Consider the following 14,028-nt stretch of genomic DNA (forward strand, 5'->3'; position numbering starts at 1 on the left):
ATATTCTAATGAGAATAGGTTTGACTAGTCATATCATACACTTGGTATTTGAGGTGTAGTTTCCAAACAAGACCAAACATCATTGCTAGACTCTAGGCTCTACTATCAATCTACTATTGACTGATAATATTATTATCTATATTTGCAGTGCTGAAAATAATTCTGAGCTCAGTAAATATTCATTTCGAAGGAATGAATAAATGAATGAATATGTCATGCAATGCCATCTTTTGAAAATAAAGATAGATTTGAATCTGTACCTAAAGATCATTAATTTCTTATTCCTCATGTTCCTTCTCAGCTTCTTGCAAAGAACTTAATGTTTACCTATGAGCCTTATATTTTTCAAACAGATGTTTCTAATGAAATTGTTTTTGCTTTTGTCAGCTCTCAAGAGGAAAACTGTGTAGTAGGAGGTATAGTACTCTATGGGGAAGATCACAGTTTTTGAGTGAGACAAACCTGGGTTTTGATTCCAGTTCTGCTATTTACTATATGCATGCTCAGGGCAACATATTCATCTTCTCTGATGTTGAGTTTTGCCATGTGTAAAAATGAGAATAACAACCAAAATATTAATTGAGCAATCAGTCCATAGACCTGATGTACTGCCAGTGCATAGTGGCCACACAAACCCTTAATTAGATTATTTATGAGTCATTATTTTTATTTTTTAAAGATTTTATTTATTTATTCATGAGAGACACACAGAAAGAGAGAGAGGCAGAGGCAGAGACACAGGCAGAGAGAGAGAAGCAGGCTCCATAAGGAAGCCCGACACGGGACTCGATCCCAAGTCTCTAGGATCACACCCTGGACCGAAGGCGGCGCTAAACCGCTGGGCCACCCGGGCCACCCATGAGTCATTATTTTTAAATGAATAGCAAGTAAATGGCAAGTGGCTACAATGATGTGAATGTTTTCCTCTTTCTTCTTGTTTCGCCAGACGACGACTTTTTTCATGAACTCCCAGAAACCTTTCCATCTGATCCACCTGAACCTCTACCACATTTTCTTATTGAGCCTGAAGAAGCTTACATCGTGAAGAATAAGCCTGTGAACCTGTATTGTAAAGCCAGTCCTGCCACCCAGATCTACTTCAAGTGTAATAGTGAATGGGTTCATCAGAAGGATCACATAGTAGACGAGAGAGTAGATGAAACCTCTGGTGAGTTTTCCACTGCATTTTTAAGATTCACTTACTACTTTGGCATGTTGTCAGACAGTTCTTTCAATTGTGAGAATAAAAGTATTTATTATCCTTCAGCAAAAGTTTTGGTTCAGTTTGGGTAAGATTTAGTGATCTCATTCCATGCAGTGCAAAGTAAAATGGGATGAATAAATCTTGACTTGGTTCCTGATGGACATAGTTCATACTTAAAAAGATAAAAGAAAAAAATGAATAGACTGAATGAATGGCAAGTGCTGTAGTAAAAGACAAATTTCACTCAAGTGTCACTTCTGGTGTCAGGCCTAAAAATCCTGGAACATATTTTTAAACTATTTATAAATGTTGCAAATTCAAAGTATCCTGTGACTTTAACTTATGTCTAAAAGTAAATCCTAAAAAAAAAATAAAATAAAATAAAAGTAAATCCTAATTATCTAACTCTTACTTAAAGTTAAACTGAGAGTGATTGAAAATAGTGAGAGTGTGGGATCCAGGAAGAGGTGAAGGGGTGAGTATAGCCACCATCTGGGTGGGTCTTGATCAGATTATCATTATTCCTGGCCTGGTGAAAACTCCTGACTTTATTGCTCTGTAAAAATTATCCCTAACATTTAAATACTAAAGGCAGAGAGAAGATAAAGTAGAGTTTATTAGATCAGCTAAAAAGTAAACTTTCTTAAGAGCATCTTTTTACTTTATGATGGGTGACTTAAGATAGTTGTGGAATCTCCTAGAGTTATAGACTAGAAAGATGTGTATCATTTTATAGTGGTTTAAGTGCTTATGCTCTCTAGTAGGGAGAAGAACAATTTGAATTTTCAGATCCATTCTAGATCTATGATCTCATAGTATTAAGACATATAATTTGAATATTCAGATTTCACCAATCAACATTTCCAAGCCAAATAGGAAGCATTTAAATATCTTTATTTTCTTTCATAAATATCTCTACCTACCAAGATAGATACATGTTTCCAAAATCTAAATCATAATTTGTATTTATATCCAAATGTCGGATTGACCAAGAACAAGCAGGGACCAGCTCTTGAGGGAGATCTGTGGTCCCTATCTCTAACAACACAAAGCACTAATAAAAACGTCATATTGAGGTGATGGGACATAAAGAAATGGAACAGACTGTGAGAAGACAGAAAAAAGGCATCTTTTAGGAAAGCATGTGAAGCATATACTGATATAACACAAATGGTCTTAGAAAATCACGTGGCAGCTCTACATAATTGTTTGTCAATTTGTGAATCAATATGCTCACTGCATGCAATCTGATGGCTGTAGAAATAACTAGGTACCCAACTGTACAGTAGCTTACTTTGGGGAATTGTCTCACCTCTCGTTCTAATTACTCAGAAAATAACTCCACCAGATGTCTACCAAATCTCAAGTGAATTAGTTTTATTTGTTTCAGCTCATTTACTTGTAAAGATTTCAAACACACAAGTTTTAATGGTAAGAGGAAAAAAGAAAGCATCTCAAAAGCTAAGATGAAAGTCACAAACATATTTAAGCTTGTCTTTATAAATTAATGAAAATGTATATACAGAAGGATGAGAAGTAAAAACAAAACTGCTCTGACATTGAGCTCCTCTGCCAGCTTCATGCTATGTTGGTCATATATATATGTATGCGTGTGTGAATATATACATATTTTAGTAAGAAATTTCCCTTCTTAAAATACTATATTTTTTATTTCCACATAAAATTAATATTGCATATATCAGTTATTAAAAATACCTTGTAAAAGCAGCCATAAATGGAAATATCTGGCATGTTTTTATTCAAATTCAGGGTGGGACAGATAAGAGCTAAGGATGGAATTGGGAGCTTCAACACTTGTACAGAGCTCCTCAGGTTCATGGATGAAGTGGAATGTAATATACCTTTTTGCTGTCTTTCATGTTCATCCAAAACTTTCAAAGAAAACCAGCATCCAGACAAATGTATTACCTTTCAAGTTAGAAAAAAGATAGAGATGCCCTCAGATATCAATACTGTTATGTCCTTAACATACTAGCCTGTGCAATTAGGCAAGACAAATAACTGAAAAAATATAAAAATTGTTTTAAAAAGTGGAAAATGATCTTTTTTGACCAATAATGTGATTTTGTATATCTGAAAAAAGTGCATTTTTATTTTTTTAAGATTTTATTTACTTATTTGGCAGAGAGAGAGCAAAAGCAGAGGGAGCAGCAGGCCAAGGGAGAGGCAGAAGCAGACTACCCATGGAGCAGGGATCCCAATGGGCTCAATTCCAATCCCAGGACCCTGGGATCATGACCCGAGCCAAAGGCAGATGCTTAACTGACTGAGCCACTCAGATGCCCCTGGGAAAAACACATTTTTAAATTTTAAAAATTGAAAAAAAAAGTCAAGAGAATATAGAAAAGTGTCTGAAAAAAAGATTCATATGACCCATCAACTTTTCTTTTATAGGTAGCCAGTCAGAGTATAATGGAATAAAAGATATCATTTACAATAGCAATGTAAAAGAAAATATGTATGTATAAAGTTAACAAGAAATTTGGAGAATTTTAGAAAGAAAAACATTAAATGCTACTCAGAGTAAGAAAAATGCAAGGAAGATAAGTGGAAAACTTATCTTGTTCTTGGGTAGAAAGACAATATTTTTTAAATATTTGCTGTTTATAGGGGCACCTGAGTGGCTCAGTGGTTGAGCGTAGCCTTCGGTTCAGGTTGTGATCATGGGGTTCTGGGATCAAGTTCTACATCGGGCTCCTTGCAGGGAGTCTGCTTCTCCCTCTGCCTATGTCTCTGCCTCTCTCCTTGTGTCTTTCATGAATAAATAAATAAAATCTTAAAATATATATATTTACTGTTTATAAAGTCACCAACATTGTATGAAAAGTAATTTGTGAAAATAGCTAGAAGATTTCTGAAATAAACGTATAATGAGGGAACTCCAGATCTTTATAAATATATTGTAAAACTAAAGAAGTGAAGAGTTTGATCTGAGCAGAGAATAAGACATACAGATTAATGGATTAAAATAGGGACCAGGAAATACTCAGTTAAATACTCAGTTAACTTACAATGTATTAAGATGGTTTTTCAGTCCATAAGGTTTAAGGCAGTTGGAAATTAAATGAATGGATGAGTGAATGAATGAACTAATGAAGAAATACATAAAGCTTGGATTTTATCCCATTTGTTAGAATAAAATAAATTCTTGATGTTAGGGTTTAATGTCATCATCATTAGTATCACAACCACCATCATCATCATCACTAACATTAGTAGAAAATTTTGGAGATTTGTAAATTGATTGGTTGGTTGCTTTCAGTGGGCAAAGTCTTTTTAATTAAGACAAAATTAAGAAGTCTTATAAGAAAGCATTCTCAAATTTGAATATCCAAAGCAAGTAAACCACAAAACCAAGGGACAAATACACACAGGAACATATCTGTGGACATACATTAATCCAAGGACTGATTTATGTATTACTAGTTCTTAAAGTATATTTAAGAAAAAGATCAGCAACTGAATGGAAAACTGAGCAGAGGTTGAACATGAAGACACAGGAAAAGAAATGCAGTTGGTAAATAAGCATCTAAGATGTCAAGATCAAAACAGCAAAGAGTGTTGGTAAAGGAATGGGATAGGGACTAGCTCATTCTTTGTTGAGGAGATTATAAATTGGTACAAACTTTTTGAAGGCCAATTTGGAAATACCTACCAATATTTAAATGCATACACCCTTTCACTCAGTAATTACAAACTTAGGATCTTAAAAGAAGATTCCAAATGAGCACAAAGACTAAACTGCAAGGTTGTTCATTGCACCTTTATTGCAGAGACATATTGAGGACTGTTGTCCCTACATGGATTATTGTGATGCTTTTTACAATAATGAGGTTTCTCCATATGTGAGGCTGTAGAAAAATCTCTCACATAAAATTCTAAGTGAAAACAAGAGTACAGAACACTGCATGCAATATGTCCTCATTATGTAAAGGATGCACATATATTTTTGTAGGCATTGGGATGTTTTGGAGAAATATATAATAGGCAGTTGACAGCTCAAAATATGGGTTGATAGGAGATTTCTTTCATAATAAGTTTAGTTTTTTGCCCAGTCCTGTGAATGTGTTATTTTCATAATAAATAATGAAACCTGAAAAAAAAAGGCCAAACCATTTTATTGCATCTCTTTGCCTGTTATCATAAATCTCCAATCTGAAAAAGTGTTGGTGGGAAATTTGTGGGCTTCTTATATTAGAGCTCTCTGCTTTCCCATGAGTTCAGAAGCATTATACATGGAATTTAAACTGAAGTACTTGGTTTTGGAGATTTTTTTTTCCCCTGAGGTTGGATTCACTTGCAACTTTGGTTCTCAACTCTTCACTTAGTAGTCTGACTATAGTCTTATTGGGGATTTAGTGGTTCTTAACAGCAAGAAAGGTTAAATGCATCAAGTCTTGAAATATATTACAAATCAGAGAAATTTCTTGACATTTAAAAAATCAAATTGGTTCTCAGATGAAGCAGGAGAAAGAGAAGTCACTGCAAATGAGGTCTTTTTTCATAGATACTCTGCCTTAGAATAATAATATTTGGAAGCATGTTCAGCGGCAGTCAGATACATTGAAAAAATCAACTACTTTCTCTAAAATCCTCCTCAAAGGTAACTTCACAACGAAGAACTGCAAAACAATAAAACCAGAAAAAAGAACAGAATTTCTCCTTCACCTCACAAAATTCTTCCTTTTAAATTATGAAGGTGTTAAGTAGTTCTGAAATACCGAGCAAACAATGCTTTGTACTCACTGAGCCAAGCTACACCACTGTTGATAAAATGTAGTGATAAAAGATCATATATTACTGTTAATGTTTGCCTTCTATCATTTATACCCCATTTGCATTTCTTGCAAATATGTAGTAGAAGAAACAGAAAAGGGGAAAGCAGTATATATTCAATGGTTTTGAAAATGTCAATAGCCAAAAGCTCTTGATTTGGTAATATAGTAATAAGTATCGATGTTCTTTCAGAATTCCACAGAAATCTTGATCTGCTCAAAATTGTATGGTTGCATTTTTAAGGAAAACTCAGGCATGGCTGCTTGCTTTCTATTTACTTGAAGTCTTTTCAACCCCTGTTTCCATGGTACCTAAGATTTAGCACTGAAAGGCAAATATTTCTCCTCTACCAAAAAAAAAAAAAATGCAAACGGAGAGTTTACAAAACCTAGGTCAGTTTGAAATTTTAATAATCCCAGAGATTTTTTCCCTTCTCTTCTTTAATTATTCTCACATTAGCAAAATATTATCTGTAGGACCAACTCAACCACAATAAAAAGTTCCAATATTTGTACTGAATGCTTTACATGTATTATGTAATATAGTTATCATGACAGTCTTATGAGATAATCTCTGGAGTTTTCCTTTTGTAAATGAAAGTGCTGAGGCTCAGCAAAGTAAAGAAACTAATGTGCCCCAAATCACATAACTAGAAGGTGGCAGAGCAAGGGTATGAACCCATCGCTTTCTGATTCCAAACCTTTGCCCTTGTCCCTGTACCGGGTAGCATCTCCCTAAATTCTGCCGTAACTACTGAACACATTACAGCTTGTCTAAAAGAGATATATGGATACATGTTTCCCTTTTCTTGAGAAAAGAAAATCTGGTTCAGAATGTCAGCTAAATATTTATCTTTCATGCTTTCACCTGCCTTCCTGTGTCAGATTTTCTGTATCTGAGCCCTTTCTCATTCTGGAATACCTTGAACTAGTGCTTAGGATTTGATTCTTTTTCTTCTTGAAGCTCTTTAATATTTTGCTGATTAACAAATGAGTGAGCCTTAACATGAAAAAAAAAAAAGACTCATTAAGAGAAGCTATAATGGGGCACAAATTTAAGTGAATTTGCCTTTACTCCAAAAGGAGCTTTTGCAATATGGTGTCTTCACTTAGGTCCCCGTTTGTTCCAAGAGTGGCACAATTGAATTTTTCTTCCTCCTCTTGTATGCCTATTTCAGATACCTCTTCTCTCCATCCTATCACCAAAAATAGAAACGTCAGCTTCATCCATTACTCCAACAGCCAAAGTGATTATCAGCTACTGCCAGTTCTCAGAATTCTCTTGCAAAACATCCTTCTGTTCTTAATTCTTACTGTTATCCCCTTGATATATATAGGCCTCCTTTATCATATGCCTCTTAGATGATTTAGGTAGCCTCCAACACCTTCTTGGTTTCAGCCTTTTTCCCCCAACAAACCATTCTCCAGATAGTTGTGGGCCTAAAGCAGAGATCCAAGTAATTATATCATGCCATTTCTTAACATACATAATGGTTTTCCTGTGTCCATGGAATAAAGATCAACTTCATTGATCATATACTCAAAAACTTCAGTATAGTCAGTTCCCAATCAAACTTGCTAACCTTCTAATAGTTTCTTTTCTACCATATGTCCTAGACATTGGGCAAATTTAGTTTTTCCTCTTGAACTGTGTTGAGTGAAGCACCATTGTCTTGTAAGTGCTATTGGGGAAACAAAAACAAAAGAAACAAAAAACTTTGTGGTCAAATACATTAGGAAACACTATAATAATTATATACTCCTTTTGGAGACAGTATAAAGTATATTTTCCTTTAAAAGACCCAGGAAAGCTCTGCATTGGAAAACTTTTTTAACCTCATCGTATTTGGCAACTGAACTCCTTTTCACAGAACTTCTATTAAAATATCATGAGACATTAATGTCATACCAGGATGTGATTTAGGAGAGGCTGCTCATACATTTTCAAAGGGAAACTAGATGGGATTTATTTAAGTTGTATTAAAATGAATGTGAACATTCTTTTCTTTACATTTTGATGTCTTGGAATCATAGAAACTTTAAGTTGTGAGATTTTGGCAGTCATTTACACTCTGCATTACTGGCATGCTATTCATTAAATTGAGTTTAATCAGCTTTCCATTATCTTGATGTACTGGTCCTATTTAGGTCAAATGGAAATTTAGAAAACAAGTCTGCTTACTTCCTGGGTTTACTAATGTTAGATACTTGAGAGGGACGGTTATGTCTCCTTTCTCAAGTTACCTCTCCTCTTCCATCTAACATTATAAGCTCAAGAGTAAGTTCCCGAAAATCAAGGATTATGTCTTTTTAAAAGTCTTTTATTTATTCATGAGAGACACACAGAGAAAGGCAGAGACATAGGGAGATGGAGACATAGGGAGATGGAGATGGAATTGCGGGGATTCAATCCCAGGACTCTGGGATCACACCCTGAGCCAAAGGGAGATCCTCAACCACTGAGCCACCCAGATGCCCCTATATCTGTCTTTTTCACTATTCTAGTTCCATTCTAGTTCCTTTACCCCATACTTTGCCTTTCCTACTTTTGTCAAAATCCTACTCATGCTTAAAGAAGCATCTCAAATGCAATATTGTGGATGAATCCTTCTATAAAAACTCAAGTGAAAAAAAAAAACTCAAGTGAAAAAAAAAAACAACTCAAGTGATATGTAACATGTCTACATTTCTCTTATTTGTACTTCCATTTTTATTATACTCATAAGTGTGAATTGTTTATGTATATTAAGTTAAACCATTAGAGATTTTTTTTTAAGATTTTATTTATTTATTCATGAGAGACACAGAAAGAGAGGCAGAGACACGGGGAGAGGGAGAAGCAAGCTCCAAGCAGGGAGCCTGACGTGGGACTCGATCCTGGGACTCCAGGATCATGCCCTGGGCCAAAGGCAGACGCTGAACTGCTGAGTCACCCAGAGATCCCACCGTTAGAGATTCATTCAACCATTTTCAAGGTAAAAAATGGCAGTTTCTTAAAATGCCATGTTATTTATGGAATTATATTCATATATAAAAATAGATAATATATATTTGATATACACATATACATAATATATGCATATAAAATATATATGTGATGATATATATGTACAGAGTATACATATGTAACTATATGTATGTGTGTATTCATATTTGTCTCTTCAACTACATTGGAATGATATCATATGGCCTCTGTTTTGGGAAGTTCTGTCTTTTCTGAATTTTACAACACAAGGCTTTAAGCACAGGAGATACTAAAAGTGTTTTGTGGGATTATAGCTATTCATCCTACTAAATTTGAGTAACTTAAATTTAGTGAAACATACTGATGATGTTTTTATTTAGGATATTTCATGAATAGGTGGTTTGAGGAGTAGATAAGACAGCATAATCTTCTATAAAAGTTATTTTACGTATTAAGTACATACATACCAATCATTCTCTATGTAAAATAGTTACTTCAGACTCTATTCTCATTAACAGAGTGAACATTTTCAAAAGGAATTTATATGAACTTTGTTTAAATGAGCACTGGGTGTTATTCTGTATGTTGGCAAATTGAACACCAATAAAAAATAAATTTATTATTTAAAAAAATAAATAAATGCTAGGAAATTATGCATAAAATTTGGAAGCTCTATTTGAACTTCACTCCATAATTATTCTATTAAGTCAGTAGGACTACTGCTTCTACAAGGATAGAGCCCTATATCTGTAGTATATTTGTCTGTCAATGAAGATAAATGATGCTGGGATATAAACCAATTATTTATTTGATTTCTTTCCCAGAGGTACTTATTTCAATACCAGAAACTCAGAACTTTTTTTTTTTTCAGTGTAAGGCTGGCCCCAAAATAAAAATAGAAAAATTGGTAAGGATCCATGTAGGATATGAAGGCTTTTCCACTGAGTCAGTGTGATACCTTGGCAAGAGATAACAGAATATCAATCATCCTGAAATACATACTTTTTCTTATTCTTCATTTGTTAGTGTTCACAATTGATTGGTCCCTATTCCACATTGACTTTAAGTCTTTAAACACCTGAGTTAACATGGCCAACATAATCTCAGCTGCAGTGACAAATACATGCTTGGGTCAGAGTTCCAGAATGTAGATTTTAGTTGTTACTTTCACTCCAGTCTAGCATGAAGATGAATCTCAGCTGCCTGAGTGATTCGGGCTCTCTCACTGTGTAGAAACCTGGTTTTTGTTTCCCTTCTTTCCTTAGCTTACAAACAGAAGTGAATACTGGAAAAATGTTAGGCTACCTATTTGGGTTGCTTTTGTTTCTAATCTATTGTTTTTGAGAAGTTTTTAATGTCATTTGTTCATTTTTTGACTATTCCAATATTTGCATCAGTACTGTAGACACTGCACGTACTTCACATACCCTGGCTATGCCATATTTGTGGACTATGTCATTTTGATAGCATGTATTTATTGAACAGATATGGCCCAGAAAATGATTGCAAAGTAGAGGCAAGAAAACATCACCCCTTCAGTTCAGTTTTAGTGAGCTGTCATTTCATTAGAGGAAAACAGAAATTTTCAAAAATTATATTCAGCGAGAGTTTTTAATGTAACGAGCACAAAGGAATTGTCTTCTGTCGATTAACACTTACTTCAAATGCATTAATCCTTTGTCTTCCCACAGCGAAGATGAAATCATTAATACAATTTATAAATATTAATGCAATATATAGATATAGATATGCATATGTGTGAGTGTGTTTGTGTATGCGTGTATTTTCCCCAGTTTAGAAAGAACTAAATCAAATACTACCCATCCCAAGCCCACACAGAGGCTACAATAAGAAACAGGAGTCCAAGGACCATTCTTCATCTCGATTACTTGCTACCCAAACAGGGCATTGCAGGAGTGAAACCAGTGATTGTGTTGCTATAGCAATTTTGCCAGGTGCCCAGCAACCATGCATATGCTGTGGCCTAGAGTTTTAATATGCCCACTTCAAAGTGAGAATAGCACAAGTGTTAAAAGCCAAAGTATATTTTTAATCTAACCTTTGGCTATAATTTGTGAGGAGTTTAAGGAGAGTCTCTTACTCTTTATCTTCAGAGGAAGGAACATACACCAGAGTTCTGGATTGCTACATGAAATGAATTAAGCACCTTGTTTAAGGAAGTTTAAGAAACAATTTTAGCTTAAAAGAGAGGATTAGCTTATAAAAAGCATGGCTTTCTCTCAAAATTAAAATATGCTTTTTTTTTTGGTGTTGGTACCTATTGTGCTAATATGAGTAAGCCTGGCTGATAATTATGAGATAATGCCCCAAGTTGTTTGCCCTTCTTTTTTTTTTTCTTTTTAAAGATTGATTGATTGATTGATTGATTTATGATAGACAGAGAGAGAGAGAGAGATAGAGGCAGAGACACAGGAGGAGGGAGAAGCAGGGAGCCCGACGCAGGACTCAATCCCGGGACTCCAGGATCGCGCCCTGGGCCAAAGGCAGGCGCTAAACCTCTGAGCCACCCAGGGACCCCCTGTTTGCACTTCTTATTCTGGGATGCCGCACATTGTAATCTGTTCTAGCAGCGTCTCTGTATTACTAAATATCACTGTCCAATATTCTCTCAATAATTGGCTCAAAATTCTGATGCTGTTTTTTATCTCTCCTCATCCAGCACTTTTTTATATCTTCAAATTCACAGCAGATTTTTTTTTTTTTTTTTGGTTAAAAAAATGCCACAATCCATGAAGGAGCTAATGCTACAACATAAAGGGAGGGGTGGCATTCCTCACCATGAGCCTTTTGGTCTTCTCTCCTAAATATCATCAATCCATCAATCTAGAGTCATCCCTTAGCTAGGCATTCTCAGGACCACCTTGGGATGCCTGTTGAAATAACCACCCTTTCCAGTTCCTCTGCAAAGCAGTATTCGGAGATAACAAAATCAGCATGTATAACATGAAAGCCACAATTAGCAAAATACCAGGGTCTGGCAAACAAGCAAGCACAGCATGTAGGAAGCATAATATCTAGTAATGAAAAACAATTCAGGTTAGGGAAGTCTTGGACTCATTCCTAATTTCATCAAGGGTTTAACCAGATCTTAAAAAATCTGTTTTGGGAGAAATCTCCAAGAATATGAAGGCAAGAGTTACACGGAATGATTAGGATGCTAGCTGTCAACCTTGGCTGCATTTGACAATCTCCAGGGGGGAATTTTTGGAAACACCTATGTCCTGGCCTCCACCCCAGAGAGGATTTAATTGGGAGCAGGGCATAGCTTATTCTTTTTCTGTCTGTTCACTAATTTTCAGCTCTGTAGCAATGCTAATGTACAACCAGGTTGAAGTGGGGCAAGAGCAGACAGTGCTGTGAAAGCACAGCATAGAGTGGGTACAGAAACACATGTTCTATTCAAAAACCATGCCCTAGATACTTTTCTTGGTGCTGTAAATAGAGATACAACTGAGACCTAATGCACTTAAAGAGATCACAGTCTGAAAGGGGCAAAAGAGGCGAGGGAAAAGAGAGAGAATAGAGTCCGCTTTACCATTTGCTCGTGTTCTCCTCTCATCTTGAGAATTAATTCACAAAACCCCTTGATAGTTCCGTAGTATAGAGTTACACGGTAGAGAGCCCCTGCTTTCTGCAATTTCCTTTCGCCTGTCTCTGCCTATTAAACTTCTCAGACTGAGGGATAGCAGCCTCCTGAGGGAAGAGGGGGGGAACTCTAGAGCTTGAGTGAATTAAAATTTAGCTACAAAAACCCAGGGGAATGTTCTGTACAAGGCAATTCCAGGAAGGGCAGGGAATGAATGACATGCCTCTTTTTATAGCTACAGCCTTGATGATCCTAGACAACGATGCCCTCTGTATGAAATGACGTTAGTGACTAAAAGGCTACCTACCTCCCCACACCCATTCCATGGGGCATTTGTGAAACCAGAACAACACTGCATGGCAGATAGCCTTTCCTCACCTTTTTGCTCTGTCAGATTCTTGAGTCCATTCCTTGAAGATAGACAGTAAATGCCCTTAGTCACTGTATTAGTTTCCTAGGGCTGCCACAGTAAATTACTGCATGCTCTGGGGCTTAAAACAACAGAAATTTATTCTCTTACAGTTTTGGGGCTGGATGTCTGAAATGCAGCAGAGCAGCACCCTCCTCCCCAGGCACTCTAGAGGAAGGTCTGTTCCTTGTCTCTTCCAGCTTCCAGTGGCTTCCCAGCATTCCTGGGCTTGTGGCTGCATCACTCTAATCTCTGCCTCTTTCCTCACATCACCTTCATTCAATGTCTGTCTTCTTTGTGTGTCTCTTACAAGAACACTTGTCACTGAATTGGGGCCCACCTGGCGTAATTCAGGATCTCAAGATCTTTGACTTTACAAAGTCATATCATTCATTTAGTCTTTACGAAGACTTTTAGCCAAGAAAGGTAGCATTTTCCTTTGCTAGGGATTCAGATGTGGGCATATGTTTTGGGGAGCTACGGTTCAAAAGCACAACAAACTTTAATAGACATCTCATGAAGAATTGCAGTGAGCATATGTCATCACAGACATGCAAATGGACATTGCATGTCATCAGAGAAATGCAAATGGAAATGACTATGAGATACCACTCTCATCGATTAGAAGGGCCAAAACCCAGAACAGTGACAACATCAGATGTTGACAAGGATTTGGAGCAACAGGAACTCTCATTTTTTGTTGGTCAGAATGCAAAATAATATAGCTGCTTGGAAGACAATTTGGCATTTTTTAACCAAAACTAAACATACTCTTACCACATGGCACAGCCATCACACTCCTTGATATTTACCCAGGATGGTTGAAAACATACACCCATACAAAAACACAGATGTTTACACAGTTCTGTTCATAATTGCCAAAATTTGGAAACAGCCAAGATGTCCTTCAGTGGGTGAATGGATAAGTAAACTGTAACAATTTCAGACAATGCAATATTATTTAGTATTTTAAAGAAATTATCTATCATGTCATAAAAAGATATGGAGGAGGCTTAAATGCATTTTAAAATTTTTTTTTAATTTTTA

General features: G+C 35.9%; 1 protein-coding gene across 3 annotated transcripts in view; it reads left to right on the forward strand.

Moving 5' to 3' along the window:
- The window catches only part of UNC5C (unc-5 netrin receptor C), a 353,473-nt gene that overhangs the window by 201,160 nt on the left and 138,285 nt on the right, over positions 1-14,028 (forward strand). For all 3 annotated transcript variants that reach the window (XM_026015628.2, XM_026015627.2, XM_072755605.1), the window contains exon 2: positions 947-1,168. In XM_026015628.2, the coding sequence (XP_025871413.1) occupies positions 947-1,168 (222 nt within the window). The remainder of the gene's footprint in view (positions 1-946; positions 1,169-14,028) is intronic.

Source organism: Vulpes vulpes, chromosome 4, assembly GCF_048418805.1.
Source record: "Vulpes vulpes isolate BD-2025 chromosome 4, VulVul3, whole genome shotgun sequence".
Taxonomy (NCBI): domain Eukaryota; kingdom Metazoa; phylum Chordata; class Mammalia; order Carnivora; family Canidae; genus Vulpes; species Vulpes vulpes.